Here is an 18651-nt window from a genome sequence, read left to right as displayed (position 1 = left end):
GTGAGTAAGTTCTCTGTGGTCCCTCTGCAGGCAAAGGGCTTCGAGCTGAGCTACCTGGAGAAGGTTCCGGAGGTGAAGGACACGGTCCACAAGCAGTCGCTCCTCCACCACGTCTGCTCCATCGTGGTCGACAAGTTTCCAGAGAGTTCCGACCTGTATTCTGAGATTGGCGCCATAACTCGCTCGGCAAAGGTCAGCCAACAAAAAAGCGTTTTGTTTGTTTAACTTTTACTAAACATCGATCTGTCCGTAATATATGCATCTTACCCTAAACCCTAAACCTACAGAGATATTTACATTTAGTTTTGGCCATTAAGACGATGCTTTCATCCAAAGCGACTTGCAATAACTTGCAATACATTTGTCAGAAGAAGAGATACAACTATGTATCTCTGTCGGTACAGTAAGGATGTTCAAGAAACCAAGTGCCAAGCACTAACCATCACTAGGTTAAACCAATTCCCTGTATACTACAGACAGCTAGGATAAGACGCTACACAATGCTAAGTACTATTTCTAAGTGCCAGGACGTACAACGTACAATAATTATTATTTGCATGGCTCCTCCCAGGTGGATTTTGACCAGCTCCAGGATAATCTGGTCCAGATGGAGCGACGGTGCAAAGCATCCTGGGACCACCTGAAGGTCATCGCCAAACACGAGATGAAGCCAGCGCTGAAGCAGAAGATGTCGGACTTCCTGAAAGACTGCGCCGAGAGAATAATCATCCTGATGATCGTACATCGGAGAATAGTCAATAGGTGAGTGAATACATACATACACCCACCCTAGGGCTGAACGATAAATTGTTGAGTGTTGAAATTCTGATACACGCAAGTGGGATATTCATATCGATGGATGTGTAAATATCACAATGTCATATTTGATGACAGAAAAATCAAATATCATGAGCTGCCCTAACACACACTAGGGCTGTCAAAATTGCTCAAAAATGACATTCGAATGTTCGTTTGGAAAAAAATCACGAATTCGAACTATTCGAATATCTGGTTGCGTATTTTACGCAGTTGCCGTCAATATGTCAATAATGCGACAAAACCATGGTTCAAATTAGCGGGATATATATATATCCTATAAACAGCCCAGTAACGTGGAGGCCTAATCATGAAAAGCCACAACTTTGTATCGCTTGCATTTCACCACCACACCTGCAAGCGCGCAAACTATAGTAATCTGAAGAAGACGCCCGCTTCTGAATGTTACAAAGTATGCTAGTGGTAACGTTCCTTGCTTTGCTTACCAAGTTACCATTTATCGAGAAGGCCTATTAAAATCGATAAAGAAAGATATGCATGTCGCCTACGTCTTCCACCATGCCAGCGAAAGGGCACTTCGCACTACGCACCGTTCGGATTCATGAAAAAAAAGCTGTCTCGGACTTTGCCGAGAACATTGCGTTATAGCAGCTTTCACCAGCCAGACTACTAGCTCCCTGAGCTCTACTTCGGATGCTTATTGAATGGCATAGCCGAGCTGGAATACCTATATCCAAGTACGGAAACCCCGAGGGGATAAAATACATTCGCTCTTCACAATACTAGTCTGTTACACTTGTACCGCGGGAGTGTTTTTTCACATTCGAATATTATGAGGGACATCGCGAACAGACAGAGGCTCATTCACAAAGCAGATAGAGGCGCTTGTACCGCGGGAGTGTTTTTTCACATTCGAATATTAATTTTCACGTTCGAATTCGCGTTTTTGGATACATTTCGAACGAATATTCGAACTTCGAATATTCGTTGACAGCCCTAACACACACGTACAATACTTGCACCCGTCAACATTGTACATCCCAGAATAGTCAGTAGGTCCATTTGTACTTTGTAGTCGCATTTGATTTACTGCAATTTGAGGATATTATACAGAGGATATTACATCAGTTAAGTATATTAGTCTATTAGAATATTAGGATGTTATATAAGTTATATCTGGAGTGGTGGTGCTCACGGTGTGCCCGCCCGCAGGTTCCACGCCTTCCTGCTGTTCCTGGGGCACCCCACCTACGCCATCCGCAAGGTCAGCATCCACCGCTTCAGCAAGATCCTGAGCGAGTTCGCACTGGAGTACCGCACCACGCGGGAGAGGGTGCTACAGCAGAGGCAGAAGAGGGCCAACCACCGCGAGAGGAACAAGACCCGCGGGAAGATGATCACTGACGTAAGCCGCGCCCGTCCCACCCCGTAGTGTGCCTCTCAGAGCTGCCCCTCCCAACCGAGAGTCGGAGCCCGTCCGCGTGTCCGTGGGTCTGTACCCTGGACCGGACAGGGACAGGGGGTCTGGAACCGTCACGTTCTGGGGCCGGACCCCACCCCGGCATGACCCCTCAGACACACAGATGAGCTGTTTGTACTCGAAGGATACCTGCACTTTTGGGGCTAGAACTTACTGTATGTCACTTTGGCCAAAGGTTTAATAGTTTCAATCACTTTAATAAATGTGATGTAACATAGAGGCAGCCGTTAGCGGTGACTGCCCAGCAGGGGTTAGGCTGCTCGTTAGGGAGGCGCAATGTATAGAAACCAGATGTTAGCCGTGACCTTTGACACGAGGCCTTCCGGTGAGGAAGAGAGAACCGGCCCGTCCACACGGGTAGGACTACTCACAGAGGTAGGCCTACTGCCTACTCTCACGGGAGGGCCTACTCACAGAGGTAGGCCTACTGCCTACTCACAGAGGTAGGCCTACTGCCTACTCACACGGGCAGGCCTCACAGCGCTGCGAGGGGGAACAGGCAGTACAGCGAATGGGACAAAGTGGAGCTCATCTACAAATATGAAGAACCAATGATTTGTTTTATTTCTCCCTGAATGTGTTCTGTGTAGAGCGAGGACGAAGGAGATGGAGAGGTAGGGAGCCTGTGTTTGTGAACAAGAGCATGGGACTGTCTACTGCCATGATGAAACTTAATCCTCTAACAATGTGTGTCCCTTTTATTGTGAAATGAGCCCAAGTGGTTTCGTAAGCGGAGATTGACAGGAACAACCTGTGTGTGTGTGTGTGTGTGTGTGCCTTTGTGTGTGTGTGTGTCTGTGTGTGCGCCTCTTGAGAATGAGGAACCAACCCGTTGCTGTGGGAGCGGTGCTTTCGTAAAGGGGTGCACTGCGTGTGCAGACGGCTTTCTGTCATGAATCACAACACACAGGGTGTGGGCGGCCACGCCCCGACCACACCAGGAACCCCCGGGGTGTAGCAAGCACACACAACCACACCACATATTAGTGTACAGTACGCGTGTATCACACACACACACACACACCGCGTATTGTGCATCACACACACTGGTGTGTGTTCCGGTGTTGTCCATCCTCACTAACCAGCCTGTAGCGTCTCGTGTCCTGCTGTCCGTCCCGCTCTGCTCGTGTCTAACCCCCCCCCCCCCCTGATGCCCCCCTCCCTCCAGAGCGGCAAGTTCAGCGGGGCGGGGTCCGAGGGCCCGCTGGAGGGCCTCCGCAGCGCCCAGGACGAGGCCGAGCACGAGAACATGAAGGCCGTCCTGAGGAGCGGCGGGGGGGCCGGCGGCGAGGGCGGGGGCTCGGCCGTCCCGGGGCTGAGAGGACGAACCCGGGCCTGCAGCACCAGAGGTCAGCGACCTTTAGACACGACCCTATGACCCCACGACCCTTTGACCCCACGTTAGGACACTACAGCACCAGAGGTCAGCAGCATTGACCTTTACACCCGACCCTACGGCCCCACGTTAGGACCCTACAGCACCACGGCCTATAGCACCAGAGGTCAGTGACCTTTAGGCATGACCCCATGACCCTACGATAGGACACTACACACCAGAGGTCAGTGACCTTTACACACAACCCTACGACCCCACGTTAGGACCCTACAGCACCACGGCCTATAGCACCAGAGGTCAGTGACCTTTAGGCATGACCCCATGACCCTACGATAGGACACTACAGCACCAGAGGTCAGTGACCTTTACACACAACCCCATGACCCTACGACCCCACGTAAGGACACTACAGCACCAGAGGTCAGCAGCATTGACCTTGACACCCGGCCCTACTGGACCTCATCGGCCCGGGTCCAGGTGTCGTGGTTGAGATGTGGCCCTGGAGCCGGAGGGCTCTGGGTCTGATCCCCGATGCTCGGTCCGTTTGGGTAATCGCTGGGCAACATGCTGAGCTCTCCTCCGTGAATGACATTGAACAGTAAGATGAGAGGACGTACTGATGGGTTCTGACCCACAGGGCGCGTTCCTCTGTGGGATTCGGCCAGCGAAGACCCGGTCAACGGCACCGACGACACGGCCGACGAGATCATGGACCGGATCGTGCGCTCGGTCACCCAGGTGCCCGGCCCGCGCACGGCCCCCCGCGAAAGGAGGCGGAGCCGGCCCAACCGCAAGTCACGTGAGTGTAGGCCAAAATCAGGGGGTTTAAGGCCAAAATTAGGGGAGTTTAAGGCACAATTTGGGGAGTTTAGGCCAAAATCAGGGGGGTTAAGGCCAAAATTAGGGGAGTTGAGGCACAATCAGGGGAGTTGATGCCACAATCAGGGGGTTTAGGCCAAAATCAGGGAGTTTCAGGCAGAATCATTGGAGTTTATGGCAGAATCAGGGGAGTTTAGGCCAAGATCAGGGGAGTTTAAGGCACAATCAGGGGAGTTTAAGGCACAATCAGGGGAGTTGACGTCGAAATCAGGGTGTTTAAGGCAAAATCAGGGGAGATTAATCACACACATTTTATGAGTGTGAGTTAATGGATAAATTGTGAATAATGGCAAAGTTTGAGCTTAGACGTTTTAATAATTCTGAATCTAAAATCCTATTTGGAAGACTTGCCATGGTCCATACTGCTGCCCTGACGGTCTCCCTCCCACCCCCCTGTCTCTCTCCCCTCTCCTGTGGTCTCAGTGAGGAGGACCCTGAAGAACGGGCTGACGGCTGAGGAGGCCAACGCCCTCGGCCTATCAGCTGGGGAGGAGATGCAGGTGTGAGGAGAACAGCTTCCTATTGGACACCGAGGCACGCAGACGCTCTGATTGGCCCTTACTTGCACTCATCCAACCCCCTTCAGTCCACTAGGCACTAAAAGCCCATCTCCAATGATTTGATCTCCAATGATTTGATCTTTGATGATCTGACCTTTAATGATTTGATATCTAATGATCAGATCTTTAATGATGTCCCCTGTCTGCCGACTGGACAGTGCTCCACATCACCCTGGTTCTGTTCGTGTCATGGGAGGCAGACTGATTCTCCTCTCAGGTCCTGATAGAGAAGGTACTCCGGGGAGGATGAGTTGCACTGGAGGAAGTCGCTGGATCGAGGGAGTGTTGGGGATCTGTTCAGATGTCCAAATATGGGCATCCAGTATGAAACCAAATTTGGGCATCCAACATGAACCAAATGGGCATCCAGTATGAGGCAGCGATAGGACAGGAGTTCCCTCCGAAGGCATTCCAGGTGTGGTCAACATGTGTCCATGATGTCGCAGCGGGAACACCCATACATGTGGAAGTCTAGCAAGGTTAAAAATAACTGACTTACTAGAATTTATAGTAATAAATATAAACAGAAAGCACTAACAATTCCACAAGTTTATATATAGAAAAAAAACTATTGTCCCTAATTGAAGCTGTTTTGCTACATCATCAGTTTATCAAGTCCCGCTTTAAAAATAATTAACTTATCAATTACAGACACAATCTAACATTTTCCAGTAAAGATTTCCAGTGTGTTAGACTGTTATTTAAGACGAGCTACAGATTTAACAGTGCCTTTCAACCACTTATTTATTTAAACATTTTCAGGGATACGGAAGCAAGAAAATGTTAGTAAAGCAAACAGGTGGATGGTGAGTGTTGACCTCACAAGCTGGAGTCGTCCAATCAAGAGCCCAAATCTATTTACCCCAACTACCTGGACTTAATTTGTCACAGATGAACCAGTTCACTATAGGTCAATAGCTTTAAACTCTCTGCTGATGTAGGGGTCAGCAGATCAGCTCTTTTCAGTTGCCTTACTGTATGGATCATTCTCGTTTCTCTCCACAGTAGATTCATATTTTGTCTCCATATTATACTTTATAAATTACTTTTATGAAACGGATCAACTGTTCTTTCAAATATCATTGTTATAAAAAGCACACAACCAAGAGCCAAAATATTTTTAGACACATGAAACAGGGAGGCAAAATGCTTACAAATAATCAAATAAACCTGGAAACGCCAAGATTGTGCTGTAAATGTAGACAGCCCTTGGCGATACTGTTTTTACTGTTGCGTGAAGTTCTCATATTGTTCAAACAGGTCACTAATCGATAGGCATTCAGAATGATCCATTATATTGACTAAGCCGCACATCTTCATTTCATAGTTCTTCAGAAATTACTGGAAGATTTCGAGCACCTTAAAGAGATTTTTGTAGCATGGGACCTGTCAGAAGTGTACGACCTTTTCTCCCATTTTACTAGTTGGGTCAAATGGCAGACGACAGGAAGACAACCATGTAAAGGATTGCTGTAAAATGATGTAAACGTTCCTGTTCATCTTCCATGTGTGGCTCCTTGTGTAGAATAGTGTATTATAGTCAAAAGCAGTATTATTCTAAGAAATGCGTTATTTAAGCTAAACCAAGCCCTGCATGGTTTCTATAAGATGTGGGACCTCCTGCTACGCAAGGGGAGGTCTGAATCTCAGAGGTTTTGTTTTGTCCGTCTTGTTTCTTTGTGTTTAAACTGTGCAAACTTGAAAGTTGACGAATGCAGTGGTCAGACAGTTTCTCCGGTGGTATTCTCCGGAAGCCTTTGATTTGCACTCCATGCGGCCCTAGGTCCTGCGTGTGTATTAGCCCTACCATCACGGAGCCCATACACCACCAGGGACACGAGGGCAACTCCACACTCGCTCACCTCGCATCCAAAACACAATTGTAACGATTACAATAAAGAGGCTGACCTAAAGACGTGTTTCCATTGCCTTTCTGCCTACCTGCCGTTCTCACAAGACCTTTTTAAATGTCTCATAGCACTCTCCTTACGGTGCCACTGTTGCGCATACAGCAGACCGGTCCCTTTCCCTGCCCCAACCATGTGTATGGGCTATAGGAACCTTGTGTGTGACCGGTGAATTAGCGGACGTCTCAATTCAAGAAGGGTGCCGCTCTGGCTGACCTGTACAGGAAATACATCAGTCCTTCCTTTTGACATGAATCGCCTCAGAGATGCATTTGGAAAGCCAGACAGACCGCAGTCATCTGGCTTTTTATTTGCTAGTGGATTGGAAAGATTCGTTTTTTCAGGGCAGAGAGAAAAATGTACAAGAAAAAACAAACAAGCATTCAATAACACATTAATTCAATTAAAAACAGGAAAGAAAAAGAGTCCGGGAACAGACAGATCTGCCTTTTGTTTTTATTTTGGAACCCAAACAACCCCATGCTGCAAGAAACCGATCTAATGCTTCTGATCGATCCGGCCTAACGTCTGCCGATCAAGACGATCTGACGTCTGCCGATCGATCCGATCAAACATCTGCTGATCGAGGAGATCAAACGCCAATCGAGCATGTACAGAAGCCAATGACAATAATCCACTTGATCTGAGCTTCACAGACAGTCAATCATACAGAAGTATGGTGGTGGTGGAGATCTATGGATCTGTAGTTGTGATTTGGGTTTTTGCCTTTTAATAAACAATGCACAAGACAGCAAGATGAAGAAGACATTAACTAATAACTCTGAGGGGAGGGAAATAGAACTAAAGAGCACCAAAATAAAAAAGGAAAAAGCCAAACAGAAATTGCAATGCTGAACGAGTCTTAGAAAATCCAGTGCAACCTAAGACACATTCTGCGTAATAATAGTTGGAAACTAAACCAGAGAAAATATCAATAATAACAATTTGTATCTCCTGACCACATTATCCAAATCTATTCATATAGAGCATTTTTTCCCTGAACAATCTTTGCACAGTACCATATAATTGTATATAAATTACAAATTGAATTTTCCCTTTCCACCAGACGATGATTTACTTAGTAAAACCCCTGAAGGCGGACTGGAGGGATGCGTGATGCAGGGTTCGGGTTCAACTGCTCAATTAGAAATTTGAGGGAATTTAATTTCTTGCATAATTTATGTTTGTCGTTGAGTGAATGGCCTCACCGAATGAGTGAATCTGGAATAGCACCAAGTACAAAACCTGACCATTTTTTGGCCAATCATTCGAAAATAGTATGTTTTAAAAATAGCATATAGCAAGTGTGCAGTGCAGTCTATGCATTAACTGCAAAGTGATTAGATTTACAAAAAAGCGCAAAAAACAACAAAAAAGGAACCCTAGTGAACAAAGCTAGCTCCACACTAGCCTGGCCTCCTTCCGTGTGGACTCAAGGTTTACTGCCACGATGTTACGCGTTTCTTATCTCAGAATCAAATCCACGAGGCGCTATGTTTAGACACAGTACACAGAGTGTTTGGTACAGTAAGGTCAGTACTTTACTGAGATTAGACAGGAAAAATTACCCCCCCCCCCTCCCCCCTCCCACTCAAGTTCTGATTTGAATTACAAATTGTGAAAAAGGGGGAAAACTACATCTTTATTGCATACCCATGATCTCAACCTTACTTTTAAAAACAGGTTTTGAAGACCATGGAATTAAAAACTGAAGCTTATCATTTGGGGATTCTAAAAAGCATAGTTATAAAAATGGATACCAACATTTTAGCTCCGGTAAAGGAACAAATCTTTTCAATTTAAAAAAAGACATTTTACATCAATTACTTCCGAAATCTTTTTTTTTTTTCAATATATAGCACCAGTACTGACGATGTCCTAATATGAGCAGTACTTTAATGTACGGTACGCTGGTGTTCCCCACACCAGCTCATAGATCGTTTGGTCTAGAAAGCTCGTCTGCGAGGCGCTAAAATAGGCCGACACAGACAGCAGTGAGACAAATTGTTAAATCCACAAAACAAAAAAAGAATAAAAGTGCAGTCCCACTCCAGCTCCACCCAAAAGCCCGTCTGAACCTCCTCCCTAAGATAACTGGTGGGGCGCTTCAAGCATCTCCATGAGGAACGTGTCGATGGGTGTGTCACCTATCAGCTTGAAGAAGAACAGATGCTCCAAGCACTTCAGGCCAATCGAACGCAGTGCGGGCAGGCGTAGCAGGAGCTTGGCAAACCTGGATGGAGGAAGGCCCGTCGTTTAGTCGGACCGCCGTCTTTAAATGTGTGTGGCTGGTCTGTGTGTCCGTTTCAGAGTGTACGTGCACATGGGTGTGTGCGTGCGTCTGTTTCTGAGTGTACGTTCATGCTTGTCTGTGTGTACGTCTGTGTGTCTGTTTCTGAGTGTACGTGCACGCTTGTCTGTGTGTACGTCTGTGTGTCTGCTTCTGAGTGTACGTGCGTGCGTGCGTGCTGCAGCGTATGCATCCGTTCTATCTGCAGGGTGCTGCGTGGTTGCGCTAGGCCGTGTCTGGTCTCTCACCTTCCCTGCTGTTCGGGGTACTTCTGTTTGCAGTAGGCTTCCAGTGATGCATAGACCTTCTCCCTGAGGAGCTCCACCTCAGCGGTGTTGGACAGCCCTTTAGCATCTAGGACACACAGGGGGGGAGAAGGTTAACCTCTACTGCAGCCCTCAGAGAGACTAGTGGACTGAAGGGTTAACCTCTACTGCAGCCCTCAGAGAGACTAGTGGACTGAAGGGTTAACCTCTACTGCAGCCCTCAGAGAGACTAGTGGACTGAAGGGTTAACCTCTACTGCAGCCCTCAGAGAGACTAGTGGACTGAAGGGTTAACCTCTACTGCAGCCCTCAGAGAGACTACTGGACTGAAGGGTTAACCTCTACTGCAGCCCTCAGAGAGACTAGTGGACTGAAGGGTTAACCTCTACTGCAGCCCTCAGAGAGACTAGTGGACTGAAGGGTTAACCTCTACTGCAGCCCTCAGAGACTACTGACACAAGGGTTAACCTCTACTGCAGCCCTCAGAGAGACTACTGGACTGAAGGGTTAACCTCTACTGCAGTACTCAGAGACTACTGGACTGAAGGGTTAACCTCTACTGCAGCCCTCAGAGAGACTAGTGGACTGAAGGGTTAACCTCTACTGCAGCCCTCAGAGAGACTAGTGGACTGAAGGGTTAACCTCTACTGCAGTACTCAGAGAGACTAGTGGACTGAAGGGTTAACCTCTACTGCAGCACTCAGACTACTGCACTGGAAGCAAAAAAGTGGGCGAGATTAGCACGTATACAATTATATAGTTACATATTACACCTGGGTTAATGAGCTTCATCTGATCTGGTTTAAGAGCTTCATCTGACCTGGGTAGAAGACCACATCTTACCTGGGTTAAAGAGCTTCATACATTGGTTAAGAGCTTCATCTGACCTGGGTTAAAGAGCTTCAGACCTGGTTAAAGACCACATCTTACCTGGGTTAAAGAGGACGATGGCTCGGAGACAGCCTAGCTCCGTCTTGTCCATTTGCATATCTCTCATTTTGCTGACGAGCTCGGTGAGAACCCTGCAGAGTGGAACAGAGCGGTAAGAACAGGGGAGGACGGAGGCCATGTACCTGAACGAGCCAACACACAAACACAGGACAAATACAGGGGTCCCTTCACAGGGCCTTACCGGTCAAATATTGCCCCCACTTCTGCACTCTGAATGCTCTCCCTGCAGGAAATTAAAGAGGTCATTATACTGTCAGTACATGAGATCCAGTGATCATTATACAGTCAGTACATGAGATCCAGTGATCATTATACAGTCAGTACATGAGATCCAGAGATCATTATACAGTCAGTACATGAGATCCAGTGATCATTATACAGTCAGTACATGAGATCCAGTGATCATTATACAGTCAGTACATGAGATCCAGTGATCATTATACAGTCAGTACATGAGATCCAGAGATCATTATACAGTATCAATGAGATCCAGTGGTCGTTATACAGTCCGTACATGAGATCCAGTGATCATTATACCGTCAGTACATGAGATCACGTGGTCGTTATACAGTATCAATGAGATCCAGTGGTCACTATACAGTATCAATGAGATCCAGTGTTCATTATACAGTATCAATGAGATCCAGTGGTCATCAACAGTCAGCCAATGAGAGGACAGTTATCCCCTACCTGTCAAAGATGGCTGCCACTCCTGCGCTGTGCATGGCGTTGTCCCTGTGCAGCTCAGAGGCCAGCAGGACTCCGTCCTTCAGGGCGATGGAGCGATGGGAGAAGGAGGCGATGAGGAGCTCGTTCCATCCTAGCAGGACAAGACAGCGCCTTGGAGGTTAGAGGGGCCGACAACACAATCATACCTGCTGTGGGGGGGTTAGGTGCTGGGGTCAGGGTGGTGGTGGGGTTGTTTTGGGGGTTTTAGGGTGGGGGTGTTACCTGCTCTCAGCAGGATGACCTGGTCGTCCAGGGGCAGCTCGCTGAAGTGGGGGATCCTCTTGGCCCACTCCACCAGGGCGAACAGCTGCTTGTCCGCCGTCTGGCAGATGTTGGACACGGCGTCGTGGGGCTGCAACGACACGGGGCACCACAGTAAAGACCGAGGGGGGGGTCCCGGGGGAAGGGGGGGGGCTCCCGGGGGGGGGGCGGCGGGACTCACAGAGCTGGTGGCGGAGCCTCCGTCCGAGTGCAGCTCTGTCCGCTGCTCCACCGCCGTCTCCGCCTCCAGGATCTTCTCCACGGGCATCTCCTCGTTCACCGCCATGCTGCACTCCAGCTCGCCCTCACGCTCACGGTTCCTCTGGCGCTCCTCCTGCACCGCTGGGGAGGGGGGGGGGGGGGGGGGGGGGGGGAGGGAGAGGTCAGCACCCAGTACCCAGAGGTCAGAGGTCAGCACCCAGAGGGAGAGGTCAGCACCCAGAGGTCAACACCCAGAGGGGAGAGGTCAGCACCCAGAGGGCAGAGGTCAGCATCAAGAGGGCAGAGGTCAACACCAGGACAGTAGAGGTCAACACTAGGACAGTAGAGGTCAACACCGGGACAGTAGAGGTCAACACCGGGACAGTAGAGGTCAACACCAGGACAGTAGAGGTCAACACCAGGACAGTAGAGGTCAACACCAAGACAGTAGAGGTCAACACTAAGACAGTAGAGGTCAACACGAGGACAGTAGAGGTCAAAACTCAGAGAGCAGAGGTCAACACTAGGACCGGAGAGGGAAATTTGAAATACAGTCCAATACTTTGGAAAATTGGCAAATTCATACAGGCTACGTCTACACAACAACAACAACAGGTAAATTGGTAATATAACATTTGTAGTATAACCTTCAGCCATACCAAGAGCCTTTCTCAATTCCTTACATTTCTGACGTTCATCTTGGACCACTGCAGGAGGAGTAGAAGAGGAGAAACAGAAGAGAGGGTTAGCTATGTAGCTAGTAACACTAAGCTCTCCTCAGCCCGCCACCATCTCAGACTCCTACCTTCAATAATCACATGAGAGGAAACATCTATTGGAGATCTAATAACGGGCGTTTGTGTGTGGGACCTGGACTTCATGATCCCCAAAGCTGCTCAATTATCGACGGTAATCCAATTTAAAAATACCCACGCCACTCTGAGAGACACTCTGTAGCACTACTTCTAAAAGACCATTCCCTTTGGAGTCAAGTAATGAATTATTGGCTTAATAATAATAACAACAACAACAACAGGTATCCACTGTTACTGCAAATAAGATTAAAACCCACCTTGCCTCTGAACTGGCAATATATATCGTGTAGTATGTAAAACAAATAATATACCTTACAGTCGCACTGTGTGTAATCAATCAAATTTGTTCTGCACTGTGTGTGTGTGTGTGTGTGTGTGTGTGTGTGTGTGTGTGTGTGTGTGTGTGTGTGTGTGTGTGTGTGTGTGTGTGTGTGTGTGTGTGTGTGTGTGTGTGTCTGTGCGCGTGTGTGCGTGTGTGCGCGCCCCTACCCTCTCTCTTCATGCCCATGGCCAGGCACTTCTGGTACCGGCAGTACTGGCAGCGGTTCCTCTGCCTCTTGTCCACCAGACACTCCTTGTTGTCCCTGCAGGTGTAGCTCAGGTCCTTCCTCACCGTGCGCTTGAAGAAGCCCTTGCAGCCCTCGCAGCTGTACACGCCGTAGTGCTTCCCTGGGGGGGGGGGTGTAACAGGATGTAACGGCCGAATCCGTGTTCCCTGTTCTGTAGCGCTCTCCCGCGTCTGCGTTGGCTCCCGTTAGAGCCTGTGATGGAGCTACTGAACAGGGAACCCGGGCCTCTGGGTGACAGGTCCCACCCCCCAACCGGTACTCAGTGTACATCTGCATGGACATCATCCCGCCCTCTTACACACTAATTGTATATCCTGGCAATTAATGTACACACTGATTGTACATTGTTTATCCTTGCACATATTGTATGTTGTACGTCCTGGCACTTAAAGTACGCACTTATTGTATGTTGTACGACCTGCCACTTAATGTAAACCCATTGTATGTGGTACGTCCTGCCACTTAATGTAAACTCATTGTATGTGGTACGTCCTGCCACTTAATGTAAACCCATTGTATGTGGTACGTCCTGCCACTTAATGTAAACTCATTGTATGTTGTACGGCCTGCCACTTAATGTACGCACTTATTGTACGCCCTGGCACTTACTGTTCACGCTATTATTGGATGTTGTTATCATCCTAGCTATCTTTGTTGTGTAGAGGGAATGAGTTTACCCAGTGATTGTTGGTCCTATGAACATCCTTCCTGTCCCCGGGGACCACTTGTTGTTCCTCTTCCTTCTGACCAATGTACTTATTGAAAGGCTCTGGTGATGGATGTAAACGGGGAGGTGGTGCGCGGGCCGCGGCTCACCTGAGGAGCGGTCTCCACAGATGGCACACAGGCGCTTCTGGGACAGCATGATCCCGGGGCTGTGGGCGGACATCGGCCGCAGGCCGAACGGGGGCTTGACGTCGTCAGAGCTGCTGATGGCGTGCATCCCGGACACCGGCGAGTTGATCTGAGCGGACGGAGGGAGGAGGGGAAGAGGCGGTACAGATGACTGGAGCAGGGCCTGAGGCCCACCGCGGCCCGGGGGGTTAGCGGTCTGGGTCGGTTGTCTGGACATGAAACCAGACTACATGTTGAACACTGTGGTGCTGCTGTGTTACTTAGCAACTCACACACGGAGCGCCTGCAAAGACATACTGACACTTGGGCCATCGTCAGCGTTTAGGCCACCTTGGAAGGCTGAGATGGATGCTTTAGGTGATGGCGTAGTCCGTGGACATTTCAAATATGCAGAAAACTTTGGGTGTCATAAATATTGGGCTTGTTAAAATCTTTGAGACCGTAGTGTTGATTAAGGTCATTACAAATTAAATTGAATTTAGAGCGCTGAAATGGGTAATTATGGACACATCGTGTACATTAGATGAATAAGAATGTTCTTTATTCAAGGTTTTGGCCTGGTTTTCACCAAGCCGCTAGAAAAACTAAAGGCAGTTGAACCAGAAATCTATTCCATTCATATAAATAATCGTTGAGAGTAAAATAGTATTTTAAAAAAAACGGTGTCTGAAAGCTCTTCATCCCCAGATCCAGAGGCGGGGGCACCCAAACATTAGCCTGGCAATTCTTCCCTGCTTCCCCAAACACCCCCAGAGTGTGAGGAAGAGGTTGTGTGGGGGGTCAACGATTAGTCAGTGGAACATACCTGGCTGCTGTTGATGGGTCCAAAGCCCAGGGAGGACGTGACGGACTGAGAGCCCAGAGAGGGGCTGATGACGGAGAAGGGGGAGCCCAGGATGGAGGTGGGACTGTTGGAGGCGGAGCTGTTGGGCTGCTGTGAGGACATGGCTGTCAGGCTGCCTAGTGCAGAGAAGAGCGACTAGGACCTGTCTGAGATCTCAAGGTCTGGGGAGACAAGAGGAGGAGAGAGGAGAGGAGGAGAGACAAGGAGGAAGAGAGACAAGGAGGAGGAGAGACACGGAGGAGAGGCAAGAGGAGGAGAGACAAGGAGGAGAGGCAAGAGGAGGAGAGACAAGGAGGAGAGGCAAGAGGAGGAGAGACAAGGAGCAAGAGGAGAGACCAGGAGGAAGAGAGACAAGGAGGAGGAGAGACAAGGAGGAGAGGCAAGAGGAGGAGAGACACGGAGCAAGAGGAGAGACCAGGAGGAAGAGAGACAAGGAGGAGGAGAGACAAGGAGGAGAGGCAAGAGGAGGAGAGACATGGAGCAAGAGACCAGGAGGAAGAGAGACAAGGAGGAGGAGAGGCAAGAGGAGGAGAGACACGGAGCAAGAGGAGAGAGGAGAGACCAGGAGGAAGAGAGACAAGGAGGAGGAGAGACAAGGAGGAGAGGCAAGAGGAGGAGAGACAAGGAGCAAGAGAGACAAGGAGGAGGAGAGACAAGGAGCAAGAGGAGAGAGGAGAGACCAGGAGGAGAGGCAAGAAGAGGAGAGACCAAGTGGAGAGGCAAGAGGAGGGGGAGAGAGGAGAGACCAGAGACCAGGACGAGGCGAGACAAGGAGGAGAGACCAGGTGGAGAGGCAAGAGGGGGGGTAGACGAGGAGGAGAGACAAGAGGAGAGAGCATTAGCTTAGCATGTCAAGAGTGTCATCACCACTATGTTTACAAATGTAACATACACCAATATGACATGATTATATACGCTGATTACATGGCATATATAACATTGGATATGTAACATTGTTGATGCCAATATGCATCAACAGGATTTGATGTAGTAACTATTAGGTTTATCAAAGCAACAAAAACACGCACGAGTCTCATCTCTTTTCCATACACTCCCTTGAAGAAGACACCAACAATTTAGGTTGCGAATTAAAATATTCATAATTTAGACCCTGTAAATAAAATTGTTGAAAGACCAAGGGAGGAGCACAAGCATCAAAGTACTTTGTATGTTAACATACACCACGCGGCGATTAAGACGGCTGAGCTAACCTGACCTCCCAGGTAACGATGTAATCCCGTTCCTCTACGGAGCCTAAGGCTACGCCCAGTCATCGACTGGCCTCCAATCCGAGCACAGCTCGTCCAAAAGGTCGGGAGCAGTTCCCCCGCTCTGTTGTGCCTTTTTTTGGTTAGAGGCGCGTTGGTTGGCTATAAAACATGTGGATGTCTTCATGAGCACTACCGTAGGCCTGTGTACTGCTGGGAACAGTAAATGGCACCAAGTTGAGATCTATTATTACTTTAGGGGGAAAAAGCAATGGACTCAAAATGCCATTTCAGTATTTGTAGCTGCTGTATATTTAGTATTTACGTATTAATAATAGGAAGCAAGTAATCCCAGACTTGTTTTGTTAGTGGTAGTATACACGAATATGTAAGCATTTCCTAAACATTGTTTGTATTATTTGGCTTTGAACTTTTAGCTGCATCTTTATTAACCTATAATGTAGCTCATCTATTTATAACGATCAATTATATATTATTTTGTAATTTAGAAAAGGCACCATTAAAGTAGTTATGACCAATGTATAATGTTGTTACGGTACGCCTATAATTGGATTCATTAATTGGACTGGTGTTTACAATTTGCAGTTACCTACATTTACTGTGTAGGGGTGCAACCCTAGTTTAAAATGAACACACTGGGTTCCATTTTCCGTGTGTGTAAACGTCAATCCAAATTGTGACGCCATGGGCTGTAATAGATCATATTGAACATATTTTTCAATTTGGTTGCGTCTGTAGGGTAACTAAGGCCTTCTGTTACCCATTGGGTAGATCATACAGAGTGATTACATTAGATACTTTTGTGAAGGTAAAGGCTCGACCTGAAAGGGGAAGAGGGAGGACGCATCATTTCCTAGATTTAAAGAGGCCAAAACAGATGGCACCTGAACAGATGACATTACAAACATCCTGCAAATCATTAGCTTAACGTTACAAGTCCGTCCAGTTGGCCTGGTGGATAGATCGCAGCTCTATGTTAAAGCCGTAACCAGAATGTGTGCGTAATAATTGCTTCAATACATAATATTATATTTTAACATTCAAACGGGATGTGCAGCCAACATAATTTCACACTGTTAAGAGGGAAATCTCAGTATGAACGTTGTGGTTTAGCCCAGTGCCCCCTCTTTAGCAGACGGTACTTTCAATCGGATGAACCCCTAGATTACCACTTTGATCACCAACTCCTCCTCTACACCACCTTTTCCTCCTCTACACCACCTCCCCCCTTTACACCACCTTCTTCTTCTTTACACAACAACACACAGGAACCATCCAGATAAACTGATCTATTGAACGCAATCAGCTCCCATGGAGGCTCTGGTGCGAACTGCTTCTGGTTTAATGCGAGCTGGCAGATCTGAGGACGGAGGAATCTGATCTGGCGTTGAGGCCAAACTTCCTCCTGCGGTCCGATATCTATAATCTATAATCCTCCGTGCTCCCAGACAGCTGACACGACGGAATGGAGGAGTTTGTGAACGACCATGTTTGATATCTGTTCATATTGTCCAAATGTCGACGTGCGACACGGTTGGCATATGGTCGCGGTCTGCGTACATGAATACATCCTGTGATACATTCATGTGTTCATTTCACACACACATGAGCATCACCACTTCACAGTAGCCCGCCGGTGCACCCCATCTATACCCCTCTAACATGCAATCAACACTTACTCACGGAGTGTTCGCTGGTTTAGCTGATAACGCTATAAGCAATAAGCTAATGCTATTAGCAATATGCTAATGCTATTAGCAGCGAGCTACCGCTCACCAGAGGAGATCTGCGGGATTAGCATCCCGGGCTGAGCGTTACTCGATGTCGCCGTAGAAGTGGACCGGTTCGGAACACAAATCCGGTTCTTATTGCTTTTTAGACGAACTTGCCTTTTAGAAATCCCGAACACCGGGGATCGACGGTCTCAACTTCGGGGAATTCCGAACATTATCTCAAAAGCTAAACCGCTAGCTAAAGCACTGCTAGCTGAACGAGTGCTCCTCCGACTCGGTCCGTCCTGCTAACAGTTAGCTTAGCATTAGCTGGAGGATAGCGCGATCGTTTAAAATGCGTGCAGCTTACCCGGTTAACGTTCAACACATCGCGGGAACCCTACTGCGAATCATTTTTTTTTCTGGTGGTCCGGAGACTGTGGCCGCGGAGACAGAGCCAAAGGCCGATATTCAATCCCAGCTCACTTCAACTTGACGCTGTTGTTGTTGACACACTGAAAGGCGGCCATGTTGGCTCTCCGCCAGTGTCCTTAGAGCCAACATGTCTCCCGGGACTGTGCTGTCACTGCTCCGTCCGGCTCCGGTCCAGAGTGCGCATGCGCAGGCTATGCAATCGGATGCATCCCATCTGCCTTGATGCAAGCACGTTTATGTAATAATATTTTATTACGATTCAATTAATTTTGAATTTTTTATTAAATCAAATATTGCTCGTAGTCTACCGTTTCCTTGGTCACCAGAACCATATTGTCAAACAGTATTTGGAGTAGATCCACTACTTTTATGCATATAGCCCCCATTATTACGTTTGAGTTGCTTTCGACAAAGTAAACCGATGTTCAGCTGGTAGTGGCAGCCGGTTGGGCTTCAACGTATCATTTTAAAAAGGCATTAATTCTGCTCGGGGTTACGTGAACAAGAAAGGAGATGTGGAAACTTATGTACCAACGGTGTCCCTCCACCGCCCCCT

At 48.1% G+C, this 18651-nt stretch overlaps 2 protein-coding genes across 8 annotated transcripts in view; one reads left to right on the top strand and one right to left on the bottom strand.

Annotated features, from left to right (window-relative positions):
• LOC115545483 (FH1/FH2 domain-containing protein 3) overlaps positions 1–6945 on the top strand; it is a 73923-nt gene extending 66978 nt beyond the window's left edge. For both annotated transcript variants that reach the window (XM_030358702.1, XM_030358701.1), the window contains 6 exons: positions 31–192; positions 572–762; positions 1990–2182; positions 3426–3606; positions 4231–4392; positions 4896–6945. In XM_030358702.1, the coding sequence (XP_030214562.1) occupies positions 31–192; positions 572–762; positions 1990–2182; positions 3426–3606; positions 4231–4392; positions 4896–4978 (972 nt within the window). In that variant the 3' untranslated portion in view covers positions 4979–6945. The remainder of the gene's footprint in view (positions 1–30; positions 193–571; positions 763–1989; positions 2183–3425; positions 3607–4230; positions 4393–4895) is intronic.
• A 426-nt stretch (positions 6946–7371) lies between these two features.
• LOC115545518 (retinoic acid receptor RXR-beta-A) lies at positions 7372–18283 on the bottom strand. 6 transcript variants are annotated; one of them, XM_030358790.1, is made up of 13 exons: positions 18031–18248; positions 15931–16089; positions 14681–14880; positions 13837–13984; positions 12941–13120; positions 12296–12343; positions 11617–11777; positions 11397–11526; positions 11136–11265; positions 10627–10668; positions 10425–10516; positions 9478–9583; positions 7372–9172 (listed from the first exon to the last, which is right to left on the bottom strand). In XM_030358790.1, the coding sequence occupies exons 3-13, from the start codon at positions 14819–14821 to the stop codon at positions 9025–9027; spliced, it is 1326 nt and encodes a 441-aa protein (XP_030214650.1). In that variant the 5' UTR covers positions 14822–14880; positions 15931–16089; positions 18031–18248; the 3' UTR covers positions 7372–9024. The 6 variants fall into 6 exon arrangements, with proteins under 6 accessions (XP_030214650.1, XP_030214651.1, XP_030214648.1 ...); XM_030358791.1 differs by having other exon boundaries at positions 15936–16089; XM_030358788.1 differs by lacking the exon at positions 15931–16089 and having other exon boundaries at positions 18031–18283.
• Between the last annotated feature and the right edge of the window lie 368 nt (positions 18284–18651).

Source organism: Gadus morhua, chromosome 6, assembly GCF_902167405.1.
Source record: "Gadus morhua chromosome 6, gadMor3.0, whole genome shotgun sequence".
Taxonomy (NCBI): Eukaryota; Metazoa; Chordata; class Actinopteri; order Gadiformes; family Gadidae; genus Gadus; species Gadus morhua.
The sequence above is the reverse complement of the archived record's forward strand: the minus strand, read 5'-3'. Positions and strand labels throughout refer to the sequence as shown.

Excerpts from the sequence above, each read along its gene's own strand:
- LOC115545518 (XM_030358788.1), bottom strand. The coding sequence starts at position 14,821 with ATGTCCTCACAGCAGCCCAACAGCTCCGCCTCCAACAGTCCCACCTCC. Across the intron at positions 11,778-12,295 it reads GGAATTGAGAAAGGCTCTTG|CGGTGCAGGAGGAGCGCCAG; the intron begins GTATGGCTGAAG and ends CCCCCTCCCCAG. Across the intron at positions 10,669-11,135 it reads GTGGCAGCCATCTTTGACAG|GGAGAGCATTCAGAGTGCAG; the intron begins GTAGGGGATAAC and ends AATTTCCTGCAG.